Here is a 24,170-nt window from a genome sequence, read left to right as displayed (position 1 = left end):
AAAGGACTTCGGCAAGAGCAACTATCCAAAAAGGATGATTGTTCTTATGTTTATGTTAATGCACTGAGCACCATGATGAGCCGAAACTGAAAGCATGAAATGCTTTACAGACAATTTCGTGGATCTTGTGTACGACAATTCTAAATACTAATTTGAGAATTTTCTGATTAGAAAATCTCATTAGATGGAGTTGAAACAGATACCACCAGTAAGGATGTAAACAGTGGCTTTGTTCCTTTTCATAGATACGTATAAGCCCCATGTGCACAGACTCTTTTTATGTGCGGATGCAGAGGGAAGCAGAACCGTGTTTGTCTGTTCTTCACTGATCTACGTTCTTTACTCGCAGTACCACAGGCACAGAGGTGCAGGGGATCATGCCCAAGTCAGTGATCACAAGGTCCACAAAGTCCGGTGGCGTCACATCATACACCAAGTTCAGAAGCCCCAGGGATTTAACAGTCTGCCAGTTCTCTAGGTGGGTCTTCCCATTTCTGGTCACAATCAGATCATCAGGGTCATCTGTATATAAAAAAAAAAAAAAATTATTTGTGTGTGTGTGTAAATACCTATATGTGTCACTTACGAAATAAAATAATAGTCAATTCACCATTCAAGCTAAACATCACAGAGTTACCTAATTCATTGGATACAAAAGAGTCCGTCTGCACTCGTTCACAGAACTTGTAGGTCTCACAGCAGACCAGCACTGGTACATTGTAGGCCTTTGCTACCAGGGCAATCTGGGAAGTTCCCACACGTGACATCACGTATCCATTGGCAAGAAGTGCATGGGCACCAAGAAATACCTTGGATACCTGGAAATAAAGAGAGCAAAGTCCAAGTTCTGATTCAGCATGTTTTTAATGACAACATAAAGGCCAGTTTAACTTTAGTGCAATCATATCACGGTTCAAAAGTTTATTATTATTTTTTTATTAGTACTTTTATTCAACATGTATGCATTAAATTGATCAAAAGTGACAGTAAAGACAATTATCATATATTTCTATTTTAAAAATGCAGTTTTTTTTAACATTCTGTTCGTCAAAAATAAAAAAAATCAAGTGACAAAAAACAACAACACGTTTATAAATTATTAATATTAAATATTTAGAGGTGCTCCGATCACGATCGGCCGATCGTTAATGCGCATTTCGTCCGTAAAGCCGGTTTTCTAATCAGCGGTTAATTACATCAGGTGCATGATTTCACATAGAGCAGCTGTTAATACACAGAGCCGTTGTTAACTGAGAAGATGCGCCAAAAAACGCTGAAAATGAAGTGGATTTGCGCATCTTCTCTATTAACAACGGCTCTGTGTAGTAACAGCTGCTCTATGTGAAATCACGCACCTGATGGAATTAACCGCTGATTAGATAACCGGCTTTACTGACGAAATGCGCATAACGATCGGCCGATCGTGATCGGAGCACCCCTATAAATATTAAAACAGTTATTTAAAATTGCTATATTTTTCTACAATATTTCTGTATCTGTGTGTTTTTTTTTTTAAATCAAATAAATAGCCTTGGTGAGCATAAGGGACTTTTACAAAATCACTCATGAGCTAAAAATGATGCTTGCAAAAAGCTTTACTGAAAGGAATGACTCACTTCAGGCAGAATGTAGGACAAGGCAGATATGAGGACGTAAGTACATCGGATGCCTTTCTTCACCAGACGCCTCAGCGCCTCTCTGCCCTCCAGCCTGGGCCGACTGTCCACAACTATGACTCTGAACTTCCTCTGCTTTTCAAAGGCTTCGCACAGAATGTGGTTGACAAGTGAAGAGCTTTAAAATAAGACAAAGGCATTTCTGAATGAGATAATCCAGATTATTACAGGATTACGTCAATTCACCGAAAGATCTTACCAGCCATAAACAAGAATAACATCTCCATCACTTATCTTCTCGATAGCGTACTTAGAAATGGCTTGAGAAGCCAAAATGATCTTCTCGTTTATGTAACTATCAATACATTCCTGAAGTCTCCTTTTCGCCTGTTGAGAAAACATTTATTTTAGAAATTCAAAGGGATCCTATTGTATATAAATGTCTCTAAACTCTAAAGTGACTGTGATTAATCATACCTCTTCTTCTTTGCACTGATTGGGTATATTTGAAATCTCTTTCTTGATGTACTTGATGGCATTGCCCATGCTGGCTGAAAGCGGCCGACACTGGCTGAGAAAACTGCAGGTGTGAAGAGCATTTGCGGCGTTTGTTAAACATCTGTTTCCATGTAGGATCAGGGTTCAAATCAAATATGTCTATATCAGTATTCACAAGGAAGAAGGTGAACCTGATATAGGGCGACAGCTTGTTCACAAGGTCCCTTGACAACTCCTCATTTGGAGGAGTGCTATAGTCTTGAATAACCTTCAAAAATGATTTAAATGTTGATTAAATCGATAAATGACGAACTTCTGAGCATGTCATAGGCTTATTGTGCATTACCTGTTTAAAGGCATGTAGTAGGGCCACAGATCGAGCGTTGGATCCTGCTATAATGCCCTGAGAGTACTGCAGGCCCAACCGAACAATGGATGGGTGAATAGCTGTGACAGGGATGCTACAAAATAAACCATACCAAATAATAAATCAACCAACTATATCATTCAGGTTAAACAAGCTTAACTGCTAATGTCACTCCTGACTAACTGAGACTTGTCAAAAGATTAAGAGAAAGGGAGAAAAAAAATATAACTAAGGCAAAATTATAACTAATGTAGAAGATACAATGTTTACAGTACCTGATTTGCTGGGTGGGAGGGTTTTTTTCGGCTGTACTGGTGTAGATGTGAGAACAGGCTGACCTTGTAACCATAATCAGACCTCAAAGGAACCTAAGAGAAGTGCAGAACAACAGCATTCAACGTGAATTTTTGTTTTTTTCCCCTCAAAGATAAATGCTCTAAAAGGTCACATCCTCCCTCCTCAGGTCAAGAGCTGAGGCTGCAACAGAACATACATGACACAAATGTGCACAAATGAAGAAGAGCTCCATGGTGGACTTTAATAGCTTTATTCTAGTGTTATAGATCTACACCTAACAACATAAAATAATAAATAAAGAATAAAAAAATAAAAAAAACACTCAAAAGTTCACCCACACAGGACATCTAGCTCATCACATGTGCACAATGAAAAGACAAAAATCACTATGAAATCACCTCCAGCAGACATTAAAGCCAAGAAGAGTCAATAACTATCACCAAGAATAAAAAAAAAACACACATCACAAATAGAAAATATTCAACAATACACTGCACACAAAGGTGTGGAGCCAGACCTTGACTCCAGTTATATTTAAACTGCATCCCTGCCCTGACTTCTGTAAGACATCGGAAGGACCAGGGTTAAAAACGCTGCAAATTGGATCTCAGAAATCACCTGGGTGAATCCATCATCTGCCAATTGGCCACAATCAGACAAGGGGGCAAAGCATGACAATATTGATTTTGTCTCACCTGCTGTCTCTCAAGCTTTTTGGCCAGCTTCTTCAATGCAGCAGGGTCGTCCACCTGAACGTGCTCTGGTAACCTTTTCACTACTGAAAAAAATGGCAAACCTGCTCAGTCACAGATTCTCCCTAAATGCAGACACTGTAAATGGATTTTTATAAAATATTTGAATTAGGGGGAAAAAATATTTAAAAGCATAGGAATGGCTGAAAAAAAATTGGGCCAGTGTGTGAATGCCCAAACTTCCCACCCTGGAATAACCTTTTATGAAGCAGTGAATTACCTGGCTGAAGCTCACTGGGGGTAGCTTTAGGTTTGCTGGAGGTGGACTGCTGCCCCACTTCTTTCTTGCCCGGTTTTGATGCCCGTTCTGAGTCTTGCCTTGCCCGACGCTCTGCTCGCAGCTCTGCTTTGCTCTTTGCAGGCTTCTCTGCAGCCACAGGAGATTCAGATGCAGATGCATTTACAGGCACAGGAGCTGCTAATGAGATCAAAGTGCACCCAAAAAAAGAGACTTTAAACTTACAGTTGTGTTTACTCGGCAGGTTTGCTTCCATTAAAATGAACTCCGGTGTGGTCGCTTTGTTAGTGTGGTTAATTTAGGTAAGTGTGAACCCTGCCATCTGAACCTTGGTGCACACCAGACAAAGCTAGCTGTGCGCTTCCACACAAACTCTAGTGTGGTTCAACTGAAACTATTTTTTTGCTCAAGCATGTCTTGCTCTTCTCCTCGGGGGGTCAGAGCTTCATTTGTGTGTCCAACAGAGGAATTCAACCTGCTGTTTTGACCCAATTATACATTTCAAAAGTTTTCCAAGCAGGTGTCACCGTATCCTTGTGTCTTTTGTTTTGTATCTTTAGTTTAGGCTGTAAGCAAACCAGAATGAAACGGATGACTTTTTTTTTTTTGGTCTGGACCAAATACTACATATTAACATCTTTCTATCCTAAAAATAAGAACAGATAACTCTGAAAGTCTTACTATTAATCCGATCTGAAAGAAATATTATATAAAATAAATAAATGTTTGTATATCCAGTCTAAAATGTAACCATAATTACATTAGTTTTAATCAACTTTGGATGCAGAAATTATTCTGAGGCAGTACCTTTATGTGCTGGGCTCTGTGTGGCAGGCTTTGAAGGAGCTGGTACAGATGCTTTCTCTTTCTCCTTCTCTGGAGGACCCCTATCATCTTTTTTATTCTTTTTATGCTGTTTCTTCTCTTTCCTAAGACGCTGCTTTTCTTCTTTGGTCAATTCCTTACCTTCACCCTATAGATAAAATTAAAAGAAGGGAATCACAGTTTGCATGATTTTAAATAATCCGGTGTCACTGTAAATGTCTCTTAAAAGCTAGTCTGCATTTTGGGCAACTAGGCACCGTGCATGTCTGTTGAGAATGTGGCTATAATTCCCAAAATGCTGTCCAGGTAAGGCAGGTCACTACGGATTGAGACAGCCATTATGGCCATCATATTTTATAAATAACAAACAAAAACACATTTTATACATTAAAATACAATTAATTAAACTATGGATATTGAAGTTATAGAAAATAGAGACTTGACCTACCTTAGCTCGAATAATTTCTTGCTTCTTTTCATCTTCTTCTGTGACACACGTAAACATATATTTTTAAAACATATTCAAAGTTAAAACTGCTCTTTGTTTGCATGAACACTAGTGGTAGGAAATACTAATTTACTGAGAAGTCCGTATACATTTGAATGAATGTCTCTGGTGACAGAAATTCTCGACACTGTCTTTGCTTCGACAAAGTTATTTCATCATGTTGGCTCATTCGATCTTTACCAAACTAAAGAATGTTCCACAGAGACTGACTTCGTCTTGCAGACACATCCAGTAACACATGCAAACAATATGGAACATCGCAACCGTGTCTATGTAGCATGAGTCTGATTTCAATACAAGTTCAAAATGACAAGAACCGCATGATGTAATTTCCACTGTGCATGTGTCATCATGGCAGAGTGAAGCAGCAGCAACACGAGCTCTCCGTTAACGACTATAAACGACTGCTTACGTACATGTTTAATTAACAGCTCGGGTTTACAAAGCTTCAGTCTGTATATTTTACCTGTAGCGTGGTTGATGCTGTCAACCTGTCTCCCAACCGAATCCGCCATGTTTCATTCCTTCGTGACTTCGCGCTGGCAAACTGATGTGAAAAGCAGTCGTGATGAATTACGCCGCCATCTAGCGATTGAAATGTGTGAGCTGACTTTTCTTTTTATTATGTAGCATTTATGAACGTATGTATCTATTTTATTTGTACTAGTGGAAATAGTCTACGCTGCTTGCATAACAATAAAATAACAAGTAATGTTACAGTACTTGTTAACAGGGTTTTAGATGGTGTAACACCGTTCCCAAACAAACACCAAGGATGATAAACTTCCGGTCAACCTCTTTTATGGAATAGATCGGAGGAAACACATTCGCTTGCAACAACAACACGTTCTCGTCGTTTCGAAGAAAAAAGGGTAAAAAAACAAAAACATTTGTTGTCAGAAGTGGGATTCGAACCCACGCCTCCAGAGGAGACTGCGACCTGAGCGCTAGCTGACGAAGGATAGTCCGACATAATTTCAGAAATGTTGAGCAATGTCGAACTGCGCAGCCAATCGCATCGAAGCGCTATGACATTTGGACCAATCGCGTCGAAGCGCCTTAACATTTCCAGCCAATCAAAAAGCGCAATTTATAACATTATCTTGACATTCGTGACATTTGACCAATCAGAGAGCAGGGGGATTTCGACGGCACGTTTCCGCGTCTCACCGCTAGGTGGAGGGGTCAGCGCTTCTAGTCAGGTGTCAATCAAGTTGCCGAACCGTGCCGAAGGTGTACGAAAGAATGACATCATCCTCAGGGGGCGTGTCAGAGGTAAAAAAGGTTAATTACTCAAGTTTGTGACCTATGACAAGGGTCATTGTCGCGTAGTTCGACATAAAAAGTGGTACGAGATTTGTCAATGGGTGAGTGTTTGTTACCTTTGCATTATAGATGTATAAAAATAAAAAATAATCGTAATCGAACATTATTAGTATCTTGGTTTAGTGTATTTGCATAAGAGAACAACACATCAGGCTTCAGAACAAACATTTACCTGGTCCCATTCATTTGAACGATGTAATGTGATGGTTGTGTTATGTTATGGCTTTCAACAGGGCAAACCAGAGTGTGTAATAATTGTTTATAGACATTTATGTAATGTTGCAGGTATTTTAAGAAATGTTCCTGTCTTGTATCTTTCTCCTCTAAATAGAGATACCAGTTGTAACATTATATATAAGATAAATGGGACTTGTGTCCTAGAAATGAATGAATGAATGAATAAATATATGAATTTAATGAAGTATTTTATGCTCTCTTAAGGGACTCACTTGTATTGTGCATTATATTTGTTATAATGCTTACAGATAGAGAAATGTCAGATGCTGTCTCGTGGCCAAAAAACCTTGCTTGGAGGTGTGCTGAAATGCATGTTTTTATTAGTATCATTAGTATATTTACTGAAAAGGTTTCTTTCTGAATTATGTATTAAGGGTTTTTTTTTTTTTTTTTTTTTTTTTTCGTCTTAAGCCTCTACTGGACCAGCACAAAGGGTGGTGGAAGAACCTCATGATGCTGAAACAGCAAAGAAGGCCATGGAGCAGAGTCAGCCTGACCCCCAGCCTCATCCCATGCCCCTGCCCGGCCCCAGCCTACTGCACCTGTGGAAGCAAGAGTTGCAACACAATTTTCAATGGTAAGAATTACTATTTAACTTTTTTAATAATACCACTTAAGAATGTGCTCAATTAAAATTCAAGAAAGTTCAGAACGTAAGATGAAGAAAAAAAGAAAAAGCAAGAATGCTATGAGATGCTGGCTGAGACCTACTAATTGTCACCCCTCTTGTACAGTGGGGGCACCTGTTGTCTGCTGAATGGTCAGTTTGAATATCTCAGATTTGGTTTAAGTCACATGGTCAAGGATAAATGTAGAATGTAACCTGTTTGCTTTCTCTCTTGAGACTAGACTCATGTCCCTCATGGCATCCCTCTCAATACTTCTCATGTGTTAAAGCTACATTATCTTTCTTTCTCAATCTCAGGTAACATACCACATAGATGCTGGCTATCATTAACTGTACACATTAACAATTATTCCATCATGCAAATACTTTGTAGTAATTTCAGGAGTCAATACTGCTAATAAATATGGATGACACTTCTATTCAGAAAGAAATGTTTTTAAAAACCTGCATTTACTTAAAATAGTAATATTAATATAAATCGTAATTCTTGCTATTATAACACATTCTGTCTTCTCACATTTTTGATTTACCAAACCAAGATTTACTGGCTCTCACATTGCTGCAGCAAAGCCAAATCTTAGTGTGGTCAGGAGACCTTCTCAGGTTGAAGACCAACCCAGCGCAGCATTGTCTTGTGCCTCTATACCAAGCAGTACTGTCTCTGTAAGTAATGGCATAATGTATAAAGTATTCTATAAAGGCACTTTTCACGTTCCATTCTGTACGAATTATTAAACTTGTTCAATTTTTCTTTTAATACCAGAAAACCATATTTTTGTCGATGTTTCAGGGTGTGCCAGTGTTCCAGGGTCTACAAATGGTTCAAAGACTGTCAGCGGTCCATAGGATGCCACTGTTACAGCCTATTTTGCAGAGCACCAATTCACAACCAGCTCCACAAACCATGCCCAAGAGACCCTACAAGGCAAACACTTGCAGGAAGTGTGGAAAATTCAAAACCAGTGCAACGGGACATAGCCAGTACAGGGGCAAGGTGTATATACTGTCCACAGACTGAGAACATTACAAAAGAAAAGTGGTTAGAGTAAATCCGGAGAACCTTCTCCCAAATAATGTATACACTATATATTTTTATTTATTGTTGTGTGTATATAGTTGTTTAAATATAGTTCACTATTGTTAATATTTGTGTCTAACATTATTTTATTTAACTTGCTTTTTTAATCCTATTTAACTTTTACTTTTACCTTTTTAATTTATTGTTTGAAAACTTCATTTAATATTCATTACTTTTCTATTAGCATAATTGTAAAATAAATAAAAAAACAAATTGAGAAATGTGTTTTGATTTCTACATTTATTTTCCTTTTATTTCCCTTTTAAATTTTTTTTTTGAAAACTTATATAAATTTAATTTGTTTAATATTCATTACTGTTATGTTGGCATAATTGTAAAAAAAAAAAAAAAGAGAATGATTGCTTTTTATTTGTACTTTAGTAAACATTTCATCAGTACACTGCAACAATAGAACGTATTCCTATAAAAAGATAATTTGCACTTTGTCATTTGTCACAGACATTTTTAAGCATAATAATGACTATTTTTGCATCCTTTTTTAATTAAAAATGACAGATTTAAAGGTGTCTTGAATGAATGTAACCTTAAAAAAAATCTGATTTAATATCAATAAAATCACAACTAATAACATGCTTAAAATAAATATGAATACAACTACACATAATAACATGCTTAATAACAAAAATAATACAACAACTACTAAATAACTAATAATAACAAAACACATTTCCATTGGTGTATTAAAATGTAATAAAAAAATATCAAACAAGCACATATATACATTTAATTAACCTTGAAACTTCATTTATTTAAAGCAATTAACAATAAAACAAAAAGTTGTCTTTAGCTGGATTCGAACCCGCGTCGAGGGGAGCACCTGCAATAGAAAACAGTGTAATATAAATGCGCGAATTTACCGCAAGAAGAAACCGGAAGATGTATCACTGCGCGCATGCTAAGGAAGATCCGTCTTTGAACATCAAATTTCACCCTTTCTTTTCTTCATTTTTTCTTTCTCTTCTTCCCCTTCTCTTTTTCTTCCTTCCCTCTTTTCTTCCCTTCTTCCCCGTCTTTGACGGACTATTGTTCCCCAGCTTGAGCGCAGCGCCTTAGACCGCTCGGCCATCCTGACGTATTACATGTGATTACGTCATCACGTTATATAGTAATAACAGTGTTATAACTGTGTTTTTATACATTTAACCTTTTTGATGACATTTTATGAGTTAAAATTATGCTGTTTTTGACCTATGATTAAGTTTAAGCAGTTAAGGATGCTATATTAGATTATTTTTAAGTATTTAAGTTATCAATAACTTAAGAAATTAATTGAAACAAGCGTCCTAATGAAACAGTCACTAACAACACTATTTCAATGCATCAAACACTAAACACGACTAACCGTGAGGATCACCGGCTTAACCAACGGCAAAATAGCTAAGTTAGGTTCTCTATTAAGAGTTTTAAACTCATATGTCGCTATGTAACTTACTTCTGTACATTTTAACTTAACAGTTAACGTTACCTGTAACTAGCATCGTTGATGTTGTCAACCTGTCTCCCGTCCGAGTCCGTTATATTTCATTTCCAAGCAACTTTTCGCTGGTTAAAAGTCTGAAATGATTTGGGATCAACAATTCTCAAATGTATCACCTTTTCACACAAACGGTTGCCTTTCACTCAAACTTTTACAGGGTTGAAGACGATACATCTTCGTTTCAAAGCGCTCCAGAGCCCTCTGCTGGTCAAAGGAATGTAAATATAATGCTAAAAAGCAACAGCTAGAAACAAATGTTTGGAAATCACGGTCACGTTAAATTTTTCAGGGTTAGTCTCAAATTCTTGTATTATTATATTTGTATACTAATATAATATTTATGCTTCTCTCTCAGGTAAATTCCGAGTGAGGGTTCGATCATAGACAGTTCGATCTTAAGCTGGCTAAAAGGCTATGATTTTATAAAAAAAGAGCGCTGCACGTTTCTGTGTCACAAGGTGGCGCTTTAGACTGCTTTAATGTGATTCTCAATCAATGGATAGCGAAATTTTATGACAAGCTGTTGCTCGTCAACTCGAGTTTATGACACTAAGTTATGACATTTATATAATATATTTAAGACCGTTGTAAGCATATTTTTATGTATATTTTATCACCTCATCTGAAGGAACAGTCCGCGACATTTCAAAATAAGAGTCCATGTGTATTTCAGGCTTGTTTATAGAGGTCGGGATCGTTGCGTCACGTCGCAATGCATTGTGGGAATCGCGGTACAGAAGTAGATGTACTGTATAGTAGGCATTAGGTAACGTTGGTCATTTGGTCATTAATTTTGATTATTTTTGGAAAATGGTTCAGTATTGCTGTATTGTGAACTGCTGTAATCGGTTTCATGATCGACAGGGCAAACGCCTCGTGAATCATATTAGTTTTCAACATTTTCCTACGTGGAAAAAAAACACAAGGTGTCTGAAATCACCAAGAGGCGTCAGATGGCTTGGGTCGCCACTGTACGGAGGGAAATACTACCTTCGATAGTATTATAATACATAGTTATGGTGAGACATGTTGTGTATGGTCTCTCTCTCTCTCGCACATACACACACACACAAACTCAGACACAAACACATTACGTTTTATCTAGTTTTTGGCCAGTAAGGGAGTCAGTTTAGTGTCTGTATTTTTTGTTTAAACATTTTCTTTTGACCCAATCCTGAACTTAATTTGCTTTTTGATATTTTTGTGCTGACTGTATTTGACAAATTTGAACAACTTGTTTAAAAAAATAAATAAAAAAACTGGAACGAACTTCAAAATAGGAAGTTAAGCGTCTTGTTTTGGTGAATGGTGGGTTGTGTCTGAGGTGAATGTTCGTCAATATTATACCGGATTACAGAACTACCGGAGGAAAACAGTGAATTTTTGCAAGTATGATAGGTGAGTAATTACTCCTGAAGTGTAACAAACCCGCATAGACAAGCTTCATAGCTCGCAGAATCTGATAAGTGTGTGTGTGTGTGTGTGTCACCACTGATGCTTGGTTAATGTTAACATTTCCTTAGTGAAAAAGATTGTTTTCTCCACGTTTAATTTGCAGATCCATTTATGATCTGCAGGTGAGCCTCCAGTGACTTTTTAAAAAGTGAAAGTGACATTTTTAAATTGATCGGAGGTGTAAGCGCTCACTCCACAGACCCGGTAGGATAAATTATCAGGGAAACTGAGGCTTGGTAAACTTTCATGTGTTCATAGGGATCGATTCCGCCTACAACCTCTTTTTTTTTTTAAGTAGCGTTGTTTGGCTTCATTATTAAGTTTGTCCGTATAGGTATAGGCAACTTTTTTTGTCACGTTCTATAACTTTTTCTGGAGACTGGCTATTATCTTATTACAAACCTGCTTTGCGATGCCTCTAAAATGGCCGCCGTTACCCACAATGCACCATTCCATGACGTCTACGCCCGAGCTCTATAATTAAAAATCAAAAGTATTTTTTTTTTTTACGGAGCCCCGCACATGACATGCAGGAAAAAAATATCAGGCTAAACAGTGTGCATGATTTTTTTTTTATTTGTTTCCTCAATGTACTAAAACGTGCACACGATTACTATTGCATTCACTCGATTTATAAATTGTGCGCACGATTTAACTTACTAGTAAATAGAGGGAATCGTGTGCACGTTTTAGTACATTGAGGGAACGAATTAATAAATCGTGCGCACAATTTATTTTTTCTTGCATGTCACGTGCAGGGCTCCATATTTTTTAACAATACATTTTATTTAATTTTAAATCCATTTAATTCATTGGAAACTACTGTAGTGTTTGGCTGTGATGTTTCTCCAAAAGACGAGTCAAAGAACATTATTTGATACATATTCAATATATAGATTTTACCCTTTCACTGAAAGACACTCCATGAGAAAAGCGAGGAGAACTCTCATTTGAATGCCGTAACATATACAGCTCACCCCTAAACCATCTCGATTGGACTGTGGAGGCCAGGTCATCTGGCGCAGCACCCCATCACTCTCCTTCTTGGTCAAATAGCCCTTGATGCCTTCGATGTGACTCTAGAATTTCCATAGTCATGTAAATAAAGAAAACTCATCGAATGAGAACGCATGTCCAAACTTTTGGTCTGTACTGTATATAAAAAATAAATAAGTCAAACATGGGTCGTATTTTGTGTGAAGTACATCATTTAATATTAGTTTTCACTCTAACTTTTGTCTTATGGATTTTTATGTTATTATTTTTAAATCCACAGCTTTCCAAAATAATAATACATTACAGCAGTCAGCAGGAGAAAGAAAGAGGTCCAGTTTACAGACACTCTAGGAACACATAGCCTAGTGCATAACTACCTGTAAAGATAGGAAGGGCAATGAAGCAAATGCAAGTGAATGTAGTTTTAATGAGTAGATAAACAAATTAACAGAAGATAACCAGCAGGAACAGGATGGAGAGAGATGAAGTCACACGTGGCCAGGAAGTAACGGTGAGATGAGACCGCAGGAGAGCGTGATGTAGGAACTGAGATGAGTGATCCGGTGGAGAGGTGAGTGGATGGGGCTCCAGAAGAGCTGTGATCCAACGTAGTGAAGACAGCCAGAAACAGGGACAAGAAACCAGGCATGTAACAGGGAGCTTCAAACAACAATCTGTCAAACAAACCGAAAGACAGGGCAATAAATAGGGAGCAGATAATGAGTGGCAGCTGAGGCTGATGAACAGAGACGCCCGTTTGAAAGGATCAGTGCAGACGAGAGACACAACAAAAACTCCACGCACATAGTGATCAACAGAGACGACGGTTTTACCAACCGTGACAATATCTTAAGACAAATGTATTATTTATACTTAATATTTTAATACTTTTTTCTCATAAAAATGATTCTTAATACTCAATACAAATAACTAAAACAAATGATAAATATAAATAATGCTGCTTCAAGGGATGGAAAGGCCACTCATGTCAGTCTGCTGGACACAAAGCTGACTGGAGACAGAAAACAACACAGTGGTCCTGACAGGGAGTCGTTTTTGGTTGTTTCCCATGTCTTACAGAACCTGAAACATAAATCAGTGTTATTAATCAAAATACATTACATTTAGAGCAAACTTGACTTTTAAATGTTTAAAATGATTGTATGAAGAAGAAGAAGAAGAGAAGAAAAACATTTAGCAAATCTTAGACTCTTAGTACCATAAACCAGTCATGAAGCAGCATCTCCTCCAGAATAAGTCTCTGCTGTGGATCATGCTGCAGGCAAGAGCAAATCATCTGGCAGCACTCTGTTCAAAAAGATGAGTGGGGTGTCTGATTGTTAACTTGACACTGTTTTATATGTAGATTGTATATTTTTATGATTAGAGCTCAAATTGTCAGTCTTCGTTCTATGATGAAGATCTCACCTTTTGACAGGTCAGGGTTGGACTGAACGTTCTTACTGATCATGTGCAGGTCTTTGTCTTCTGGAAAATACCCGCACACCATCACAAACAGCAGGATCCCTAATGACCAAACTGTCGCCGGCTTTGCATGGTACCTTCCGTCGACATCAAACTCCGGTGGACAGAAAATTTCTGTGCCTAGAAAGAAGAGATTTTATATTTAATGCATTTATACAGCAGGATGTGTTTCAGTGAGCTAAAGACGCTGCTGGCAAACATACCATTGAAGGCCACGTAGGCAGAATCCTTCATGAGCGTGCCGCACCCGAAGTCGATCAACTTGACCTCCAACGTGTCGGGGTTCACTATGAGGTTCTCCAGTTTTATATCTCGATGGAAGACTCCACGCTCGCAGCAAATCTTAGAGGCATGAATGACCTGAGACATAACATTTCGTGCCATCTCTTCATTGAGCCTTCGTTGGAGCTTCACAAAACTAAACATGCTCATGCTTGGCACGGGCCGCTCAAAGACCATGACATAGTGGTCCGGGTCATCCTGCCAGTCCAGCAGCTTAATTATCTGTGGAACACGGGGGCCCTTATTAGCCATGAGTGTCAGGCCGATCTCCATGGGAAGGTGTTTGGGATGACCAGGCTAAAAGGACAAAGTTACATTAACATGAATTTAAGATTTCAGAAATGGAAACAGTAACTGAGAAGCAATGATATACAGAGTGCAGGCTACTCACAACTCTTAAATATGGCATATTTGGAGTCTTTTCAGCAATTTTCACAGCCACCTGAGCAACAAGGCAAAGAATTAACAATAAGCATTTGCACAGAGGTCATTCCATTCATAAATCGGAGTAAAAATAAATAAATAAACCTTAAGGCCATCCTTGCAGCGAGTCCCTGCATGTATGTGGCTGTTGCTTCCTTCACCCAGCTTGGAGCCAAATTCATATCGCCAGAAAATGTGGTCTATTAGAAGATAAACAAATGTAGGTAGAATGAAATACATTTTTTAGCATTTTATCATTTACAATAACATTTTCTACTTCACAAATATGTATTATCCTTACTGTTCTCCGGCTCCTCTGCTTCATCATCTTCAGAGGAGCTAGCTGGAGTGTGGACGTCCTGAGGTTGGAGGACGCCCTCCTCAGCAGCAGGGAGGACTTCAGAGACTGGAGCTTCTCCATGATCATGAATCTCTACAATTTGTTGTAGAGAAGACTGGTCTACAGAGGGGAATACCAATAGTATGAATCCAGTCTGATATGAATACACTATTGCTTACTCAAATTAGTCAAATCTTTATTTACGGCACTTTAGAAAAAATTGTGAATGTGATAATTGTTTTATAGATTATGGCAGTAAACTTACCCTTGACCAGTTCTGCTTTGTCATCTTCAGCAGAATTTACTGGAGCATCGATGTCCTGATGTTGGAGGACGCCCTGCTCAAGCTGATCCTCAGCAGCAGGGAGGACTTCAGAGACTGGAGCTTCTCCATGATCATGAATCTCTACAATTTGCTGTAGAGAAATCTGGTCTACAGAGGGGAACACCAATAGTATGAATCCAGTCTGATATGAATACACTATTGCTTACTCAAATTAGTCACATTTTTATTTATGGCACTTTTGAAAAATTGTGAATGTGATAATTGTTTTATAGATTATGGCAGTAAACTTACCCTTGACCAGTTCTGCTTTGTCATCTTCAGCAGAACTTACTGGAGCATCGACGTCCTGATGTTGGAGGACGTCCTGCTCCATCTGATCCTCAGCGATGAGGACTTCAGAGACTGGAGCTTCATGAAGATCACAGATGTCTATAATGTGCTGTGGAGATGACTGATCTAAAGAAGGGAATACCAGTAATATTTATAGAATATTGTATAATCAGATTACAGCAGTTTTTCAAGGGGTCTTTTGAAAGAAATAAACATCTCCAAACAATGTAAATTGATTGGTTTCTAAATAAAAGTGTGTACTGATTGGTTTGTTAATGTACTGTGTGTACTGATTGGTTTGGTTTGGCAGTAAATTTACCCTTGACCAGCGCTTCCACTATGTCCTCTTCAGTCAAACCGACTGGAGTGTGGATTTCCTGAGGTTGAGGGATGTCCTGAGATTGAGGGACACCCTGAGGTTGAGGGACGTCCTGAGATTGAGGGACACCCTGAGGTTGAGGGACGTCCTGAGATTGAGGGACACCCTGAGGTTTAGGAACATCCTGCTCCAGGTGTTTCTCTAAAGCTGGGAGGACCTCAGAAGCATGAGCTTCTTGATGATCATGGATCTCTACAACAGGGATGTGTTGTAGAGAAGTCTGATCTAAAGAGGAAACATTAATAACATAAGTTAAAAATTATGAAGAATTAAAAAGTATTGAACAATTCAATTTCTGTAGACAATGTAAACCTATTTATTTTTGGTTATGACACCTAAATAAATTTGTCTCTATAATTTATATACAATTTTATTTCAGTTTCAGTTTAAGTTATTTTAGTAACTTACATCAAGTTAACTAAGTGAAAATAAGAGATGTTGCTCTGGTAACATTGTTTTAAATATTTGTTTTAATTAATTTCAGTTGACATTTATTTTATTTGAAGTAACAAAAATGACTTTTCTGGTTTTGGTTGTCTGTAATAGTCTAAAAAAAATAAAATGTCATTTCACTTGTGATCCTTAAGCTCTCACTCTAAAATGTTTGGGATGATAATCTTTTTTTTCTTTTTCTGGTCCAGTTATTTTTCTTTTGTAGGTTTTTGCTTATAAAAATCTGTACACAAGAACAACAAAAGTTTCCCTAGTGAAAGAAATACAAACCTCTATCATCATATGTGATTTTACCATCGGTAAGTCCCCGATACGACCCCGCCTCACTTCGGTACACTTTCTCAGACTTAGCCAGGTCGTATTTTCCAGTTCTTAGGCGAAAGAGATTAAGAAAAGCTCTACAAAACCTCTTCTTAATTCTCTCTCGTCTCCCTGCCTCCCTTTCCCTATCAACGATCTCATCAGCACCACCAGGCGTCTCATCAAGAGGGTGAGGATGCCCGTGGTTTTCCGCCGTGATGGTCGTGTATTTGAGCAGCACACAGGTTTGGGGTGCGTCTACACGCTCCACTTTGCAGGCTTTCTTCAGTCGTGAAAACAGTCCCATGATAACACAGTTTTTTCCACTCTGAAAAACCGATTACTCCGAAACTTCAACCAACAAAATGTGCAAGTGAGTTCAAAGCCTTTAAGATAAGCGACACGTTCTAATTGTTGTGTGACGTCACAGGGGCTCATACGCGGATGAAACGATAGGAATGCGTGACCTGTTCCTTTTGAATAAAAACATATCCATAACATAACAACGTATGCGTGGCCATTAGGTTACAATTATATAAAATAAATAAATGAATACATACAAATTATATGTGGAAAAATATGTAGCTAAAATGTAAACAATATTTGTTTCTAAACTATTACTCGGATGTTTGTATATGTAAACATATATTGGTAAAGATACCTGATTCAGCTGTTTATTTAAAACATTAATACATTAAACACAATAATAAAAATTAAAAAGTTGAGTTGTGATCTTATCACTTTATTTACACATCAATTCCACCTCGGGATATTTGGGGAAAATACCTTATGAGTTAAAAACACTGAATACATACACATTAGGCTTTATACATTTGAATAAAGTTAACTAAAAAATCAACACTTGTTGTCTTGAGCTTAAAAAATGTCTAGCTAATATGGGATGTGTTTTTGGATTAATATATATATTATATATATATATATATATATATATATATATATATATATATATATATATATATAAAAGTGTGTGTGTGTGTGTGTGTGTGTGTGTGTGCATGTGTGTACACCCCACACAAAAATTTTGTGAAATGGGTGAGTTGGGATTTACAGTGTATTGTCTTCTCAAAATCAAATCCACAAACAGTTGCTGTTTTGGACAGTTTTCACTTATAAGCTTGATCTGTGCTGGAGTGGTGTGGATTATACTTATCAGACTCTCATTCTGACTGGACCAATTCACTGTAGTAGTTTGTAATATTTTAGTAAAATTTTTGTTTATTTTTTGTTTTGATACTGTGTCGTTGTCATTGCAACGAAGAACCAATTGAGAAACACTGTCCTACAAAATTAATTCATGTTTCTAGTTTAAGAATAGTTAATGAAACAAAGGTAGGTGTCCACCTGCTTCTCCTGTAGTCTATCCAATGAACCACACAGATCATTCCAGACTCTGGGTATAATTCATAAACAGTCGGAGATGGAGTGACCTTGCTTTTGCTCTTCTTCTCCAATCTCAGATCCTCTGGCAGTCTCATCTCTTCTCTGTTCGTTACAAAGCAGTGATGCTTGAGAGCACCTGTCCTGTAAAAACACTGCTTGTCCGTCTGCTCAGCTCACCCCTAAACCATCTCGATTGGACTGTGGAGGCCAGGTCATCTGGCGCAGCACCCCATCACTCTCCTTCTTGGTCAAATAGCCCTTGATGCCTTCGCTGTGACTCTAGAATTTCCATAGTCATGTAAATAAAGAAAACTCATTGAATGAGAACGCATGTCCAAACTTTTGGGCTGTAGGCTACTGTATATAAAAAATAAATAAGTCAAACATGGGTCGTATTTTGTGTGAAGTATATCATTTAATATTAGTTTTCACTCTAACTTTTGTCTTATGGATTTTTATGTTATTATTTTTAAATTCACAGCTTTCCAAAATAATAATACATTCCAGCAGTCAGCAGGAGAAAGAAAGAGGTCCAGTTTATAGACACTCTAGGAACACATAGCCTAGTGCATAACTATCTGTAAAGATAGGAAGGGCAATGAAGCAAATGCAAGTGAATGTAGTTTTAATGAGTAGATAAACAAATTAACAGAAGATAACCAGCAGGAACAGGATGGAGAGAGATGAAGTCACACGTGGCCAGGAAGTAACGGTGAGATGAGACCGCAGGAGAGCGTGATGCAGGAACTGAGATGAGTGATCCGGTGGAGAGGTGAGTGGATGGGGCTCCAGAAGAGCTGTGATCCAACGTAGTGAAGACAGCCAGAAACAGGGACGAGAAACCAGGCATGTAACAGGGAGCTTCAAACAACAATCTGTCAAACAAACCGAAAGACAGGGCAATAAATAGGGAGCAGATAATGAGTGGCAGCTGAAGCTGATGAACAGAGACGCCCGTTTGAAAGGATCAGTGCAGACGAGAGACACAACAAAAACTCCACGCAATAGTGATCAACAGAGACGACGGTTTTACCAACCATGACAATATCTTAAGACAAATGTATTATTTATACTTAATATTTTAATACTTTTTTCTCATAAAAATGATTCTTAATACTCAATACAAATAACTAAAACAAATGATAAATATAAATAATGCTGCTTCAAGGGATGGAAAGGCCACTCATGTCAGTCTGCTGGACACAAAGCTGACTGGAGACAGAAACAACACAGTGGTCCTGACAGGGAGTCGTTTTTGGTTGTTTCCCATGTCTTACAGAACCTGAAACATAAATCAGTGTTATTAATCAAAATACCTTACATTTAGAGCAAACTTGACTTTTAAATGTTTAAAATGATTGTATGAAGAAGAAGAAGAAGAGAAGAAAAACATTGAGCAAATCTTAGACTCTTAGTACCATAAACCAGTCATGAAGCAGCATCTCCTCCAGAATAAGTCTCTGCTGTGGATCATGCTGCAGGCAAGAGCAAATCATCTGGCAGCACTCTGTTCAAAAAGATGAGTGGGGTGTCTGATTGTTAACTTGACACTGTTTTATATGTAGATTGTATATTTTTTATGATTAGAGCTCAAATTGTCAGTCTTCGTTCTATGAGGAAGATCTCACCTTTTGACAGGTCAGGGTTGGACTGAACGTTCTTTACTGATCATGTGCAGGTCTTTGTCTTCTGGAAAATACCCGCACACCATCACAAACAGCAGGATCCCCAATGACCAAACTGTCGCCGGCTTTGCATGGTACCTGCCGTCGACATCAAACTCCGGTGGACAGAAAATTTCTGTGCCTAGAAAGAAGAGATTTTATATTTAATGCATTTATACAGCAGGATGTGTTTCAGTGAGCTAAACACGCTGCTGGCCAAACATACCATTGAAGCCACGTAGGCAGAATCCTTCATGAGCGTGCCGCACCCGAAGTCGATCAACTTGACCTCCCAACGTGTCGGGTTCACTATGAGGTTCTCCCAGTTTTATATCTCTGATGGAAGACTCCACGCTCGCAGCAATCTTAGAGGCATGAATGACCTGAGACATAACATTTCGTGCCATCTCTTCATTGAGCCTTCGTTGGAGCTTCAACAAAACTAAACATGCTCATGCTTGGCCACGGGCCCGCTCAAGACCATGACATAGTGGTCCGGATCATCTGCCAGTCCAGCAGCTTAATTATCTGTGGAACAGGGGGGGCCCGTTAATTAGCCATGAGTGTCAGGCGATCTCCATGGGAAGGTGTTTTGGGATGACCAGGCTAAAAGGACAAAGTTACATTAACATGAATTTAAGATTTCAGAAATGGAAAAGTTACTGAGAAGCAATGATATACAGAGTGCAGGCTACTCACACTCTTAAATATGGCATATTTGGAGTCTTTTCAGCAATTTTCACAGCCACCTGAGCAACAAAGCAAAGAAATTAACAATAAGCATTTGCACAGAGGTCATTCCATTCATAATCGGAGTACAAATAAATAAATAAACCTTAAGGCCATCCTTGCAGCGAGTCCCTGCAATGTATGTGGCTTGTTGCTTCCTTCACCCAGCTTGGAGCCAAAATTCATATCGCCAGAAAATGTGGTCTATTAGAAGATAAACAAATGTAGGTAGAATGAAATACATTTTTAAGCATTTTATCATTTACAATAACATTTTCTACTTCACAAATATGTATTATCCTTACTGTTCTCCCGGCTCCTCTGCTTCATCATCTTCAGAGGAGCTAGCTGGAGTGTGGACGTCCTGAAGGTTGGGAGGACGCCCTCCTCAGCAGCAGGGAGGACTTCAGAGACTGGAGCTTCTCCATGATCATGAATCTCTACAATTTGTCTGTAGAGAAGACTGGTCTACAGAGGGGAATTACCAATAGTATGAATCCAGTCCTGATATGAAATACACTATTGCTTACCCAAATTAGTCAAATCTTTATTTACGGCACTTTAGAAAAAATTGTGAATGTGATAATTGTTTTTATAGATTATGGCAGTAAACTTACCCTTGACCAGTTCTGCTTTGTCCATCTTCAGCAGAATTTACTGGAGCATCGATGTCCTGATGTTGGAGGACGCCCTGCTCCAGCTGATCCTCAGCAGCAGGGAGGACTTCAGAGACTGGAGCTTCTCCATGATCATGAATCTCTACAATTTGCTGTAGAGAAGACTGGTCTACAGAGGGGAATACCAATAGTATGAATCCAGTCTGATATGAATACACTATTGGCTTACTCAAATTAGTCACATTTTTTATTTATGGCACTTTTGAAAAATTGTGAATGTGATAATTGTTTATGATTATGGCAGTAAACTTACCCTTGACCAGTTCTGCTTTGTCATCTTCAGCAGAACTTACTGGAGCATCGACGTCCTGATGTTGGAGGACGTCCTGCTCCATCTGATCCTCAGCGATGAGGACTTCAGAGACTGGAGCTTCATGAAGATCACAGATCTCTATAATGTGCTGTAGAGATGACTGATCTAAAAGAAGGGAATAACCAGTAATATTTATAGAATATTGTATAATCAGATTACAGCAGTTTTTCAAGGGGTCTTTTGAAAGAAATAAACATCTCCAAACAATGTAAATTGATTGGTTTCTGAATAAAAGTGTGTACTGATTGGTTTTGTTAATGTACTGTGTGTACTGATTGGTTTGGTTTGGCAGTAAATTTACCCTGACCAGCGCTTCCACTATGTCCTCTTCAGTCAAACCAACTGGAGTGTGGATGTCCTGAGGTTGAGGGACGTCCTGAGATTGAGGGACACCCTGAAGGTTGAGGGACGTCCTGAGATTGAGGGACACCCTGAGGTTGAGGGACGCCTGGAGATTGAGGGACACCCTGAGGTTTAGGAACATCCTGCTCCAGGTGTTTCTCTAAAGCTGGGAGGACCTCAGAAGCATGAGCTTCTTGATGATATGGGATCTCTACAACAGGGATGTGTTGTAGAGAAGTCTGATCTAAAGGGAAACATTAATAACAATAAGTTAAAAAATATGAAGAATTAAAAAGTATTGAACAATTCAATTTCTGCAGACAATGTAAACCTATTTATTTTTTGGTTATGACCCTAAATAAATTGTCTATATAATTTATATACAATTTTATTTCAGTTTCAGTTTAAGTTATTTTAGTAACTTACATCAAGTTAACTATGTGAAAATAAGAGATGTTGCTCTGGTAACGTTGTTTTAATATTTTGTTTAATTAATTTCAGTTGACATTTATTTTATTGAAGTAACAAAATGACTTTTCTGGTTTTGGTTGTCTGTAATAGTCTAAAAAAATAAAATGTCATTTCACTGTGATCTTTAAGCTCTCACTCTAAAATGTTTGGGATGAATAATCTTTTTTTTTTCTTTTTCTGGTCCAGTTATTTTTCTTTTGTAGATTTTTGCTTATAAAAATCTGTACACAAGAACAACAAAAGTTTCCCTGATGAAGGAAATACAAAACCTCTATCATCATATGTGATTTACCATCGGTAAGTCCCCGATAACGACCCAGCCTCACTTCGGTTACACTTTCTCAGACTTAGCCAGGTCGTATTTTCCAGTTCTTAGGCGAAAAGAGATTAAGAAAGCTCTACAAACCTCTTCTTAATTCTCTCTCGTCTCCCTGCCTCCCTTTCCCTATCAACTATCTCATCAGCACCACCAGGCGGTCTCATCAAGAGGGTGAGGATGCCCTTGGTTTTCCGCCGTGATGGTCGTGTATTTGAGCAGCACACAGGTTTGGGGTGCGTCTACACGCTCCACTTTGCAGGGCTTTCTTCAAGTCGTGAAAACAGTCCCATGATAACACAGTTTTTTTTTTTTTCACTCTGATAACCAGATTACTCCGAAACTTCAACAACCAAAATGTGCAAGTGAGTTCAAAGCCTTTAAGCTAAGCGACACGTTCTAATTGTTATGTGACGTCACATTGGGCTCATACGCGGATAAACGATAGGAATGCGTGACCTGTTCCTTTTGAATAATAACATTAATATCCGTAACAACGTATGCGTGTTCCGTTTTATTAGGCCCATTAAGTTACAATTATATCAAACAAATAAATGAATACATAAAATTATATGTGGAAAAATATGTAGCTCAATATTTGTTTCTAAACTATTACTCGGATTTTGTATATGTATAATTATATATATATATATATATAAATATATATATATTATATATATATATATAATATATATTATATATAGCCTCATTGGTAAAGAACTACTGACTCAGCTGTTTATTTAAAACATTAATACATTAAACACAATAATAAAATTAAAAAGTTGAGTTGGCATCTTATCACTTTATTTACACATCAAATCCCACCATCGGGATATTGGGGGAAAATACCTTATGAGTTAAAACACTGAATTCATACACATTAGGCTTATAACTTTGAATAAAGTTTAAATAAAAAATCCAACACTTGTTGTCTTGAGCTTAAAAAAATGTCTAGCTAATATGGGATGTGTTTTGGATGAAATATATATATTATATATATATATATAAATGTATATAAGTGTGTGTGTGTGTGTGTGTACACCCTACACAAACATTTTGTGAAATGGGTGAGTTGGGATTTACAGTGAATTGTCATTTTGTTTTGGACAGTTTTCACTTATAAGCAATGCTTGATCTGTGCTGGAGTGGTGTGGATTATACTTATCAGACTCTCATTCTGACTGGACCAATTCACTGAAGTAGTTTGTAATATTTTAGTAAAACTTTTGATTATTTTTTGTTTTGATACTGTTTTGTTGTCATTACAACGAAGAACCAATTGAGAAACACTGTCCTACACAATTAATTCATGTTTCTAGTTTAAGAATAGTTAATGAAACAAAGGTAGGTGTCCACCTGCTTCTCCTGTAGTCTATCCAATGAACCACACAGACATTCCAGGTATAATTCATAAACAGTCGGAGATGGAGTGAGTCTCGCTCTTCTCCTCCAATCTCAGATCCTCTGGCAGTCTCATCTCTTCTCTGTTCGTTACAAAGCAGGGATGCTTGAGAGCACCTGTCCTGTAAAAACACTGCTTGTCATCTGACACACAACACAACAACACACACACACACACACACAACATACGCACGCGCACACACACACACACACACAAACACACACACACACACACAGGGACAATGTGCATGATGCAGGT

At 37.9% G+C, this 24,170-nt stretch overlaps 3 protein-coding genes and 2 long non-coding RNA genes across 7 annotated transcripts in view; 1 reads left to right on the top strand and 4 right to left on the bottom strand.

The window, feature by feature from the left end:
* The window catches only part of LOC113063237 (serine/threonine-protein kinase MRCK beta-like), a 492,601-nt gene that overhangs the window by 132,293 nt on the left and 336,138 nt on the right, over positions 1 to 24,170 (bottom strand). The gene's annotated exons all lie outside the window — the stretch shown is intronic.
* Positions 33 to 5,631, bottom strand: LOC113063244 (translation initiation factor eIF-2B subunit delta-like). Its single transcript, XM_026233496.1, is given in 14 exon segments — positions 33 to 522; positions 638 to 818; positions 1,617 to 1,794; positions 1,876 to 2,003; positions 2,094 to 2,196; positions 2,306 to 2,382; positions 2,461 to 2,575; positions 2,757 to 2,782; positions 2,784 to 2,849; positions 3,474 to 3,556; positions 3,751 to 3,948; positions 4,576 to 4,741; positions 5,042 to 5,079; positions 5,568 to 5,631. Coding segments are annotated over 14 exon segments (1,608 nt in total). The 5' UTR covers positions 5,617 to 5,631; the 3' UTR covers positions 33 to 322.
* Positions 12,962 to 16,969, bottom strand: LOC113063242 (aurora kinase A-like). Of its 2 annotated transcripts, XM_026233491.1 has the most exons (11): positions 16,568 to 16,969; positions 15,785 to 16,069; positions 15,427 to 15,591; positions 15,115 to 15,282; positions 14,811 to 14,969; positions 14,615 to 14,709; positions 14,478 to 14,528; positions 14,008 to 14,383; positions 13,748 to 13,924; positions 13,539 to 13,627; positions 12,962 to 13,402 (listed from the first exon to the last, which is right to left on the bottom strand). In XM_026233491.1, the coding sequence occupies exons 1-11, from the start codon at positions 16,902 to 16,904 to the stop codon at positions 13,394 to 13,396; spliced, it is 1,911 nt and encodes a 636-aa protein (XP_026089276.1). In that variant the 5' UTR covers positions 16,905 to 16,969; the 3' UTR covers positions 12,962 to 13,393. The 2 variants fall into 2 exon arrangements, with proteins under 2 accessions (XP_026089276.1, XP_026089275.1); XM_026233490.1 differs by having other exon boundaries at positions 12,962 to 13,627.
* On the top strand, positions 18,526 to 21,491 carry LOC113063257 (uncharacterized). 2 transcript variants are annotated; one of them, XR_003278651.1, is made up of 3 exons: positions 18,526 to 18,770; positions 21,043 to 21,198; positions 21,352 to 21,491. It is a non-coding gene; the product is annotated as an uncharacterized LOC113063257 (long non-coding RNA). The 2 variants fall into 2 exon arrangements; XR_003278650.1 differs by having other exon boundaries at positions 21,040 to 21,198.
* LOC113063258 (uncharacterized) lies at positions 19,243 to 19,660 on the bottom strand. The gene is made up of 3 exons (XR_003278652.1): positions 19,627 to 19,660; positions 19,417 to 19,505; positions 19,243 to 19,280 (listed from the first exon to the last, which is right to left on the bottom strand). It is a non-coding gene; the product is annotated as an uncharacterized LOC113063258 (long non-coding RNA).

The sequence above is a fragment of the Carassius auratus genome, chromosome 45, assembly GCF_003368295.1.
Source record: "Carassius auratus strain Wakin chromosome 45, ASM336829v1, whole genome shotgun sequence".
Classification (NCBI taxonomy): domain Eukaryota; kingdom Metazoa; phylum Chordata; class Actinopteri; order Cypriniformes; family Cyprinidae; genus Carassius; species Carassius auratus.
This window is presented reverse-complemented; position numbering and strand designations above follow the sequence as displayed.

Excerpts from the sequence above, each read along its gene's own strand:
- LOC113063242 (XM_026233490.1), bottom strand. The coding sequence starts at position 16,904 with ATGGGACTGTTTTCACGACTGAAGAAAGCCTGCAAAGTGGAGCGTGTA. Across the intron at positions 15,592-15,784 it reads AGTGGAAGCGCTGGTCAAGG|ATCAGTCATCTCCACAGCAC; the intron begins GTAAATTTACTG and ends TCCCTTCTTTAG. Across the intron at positions 14,529-14,614 it reads GCTGCAAGGATGGCCTTAAG|GTGGCTGTGAAAATTGCTGA; the intron begins GTTTATTTATTT and ends CTTGTTGCTCAG.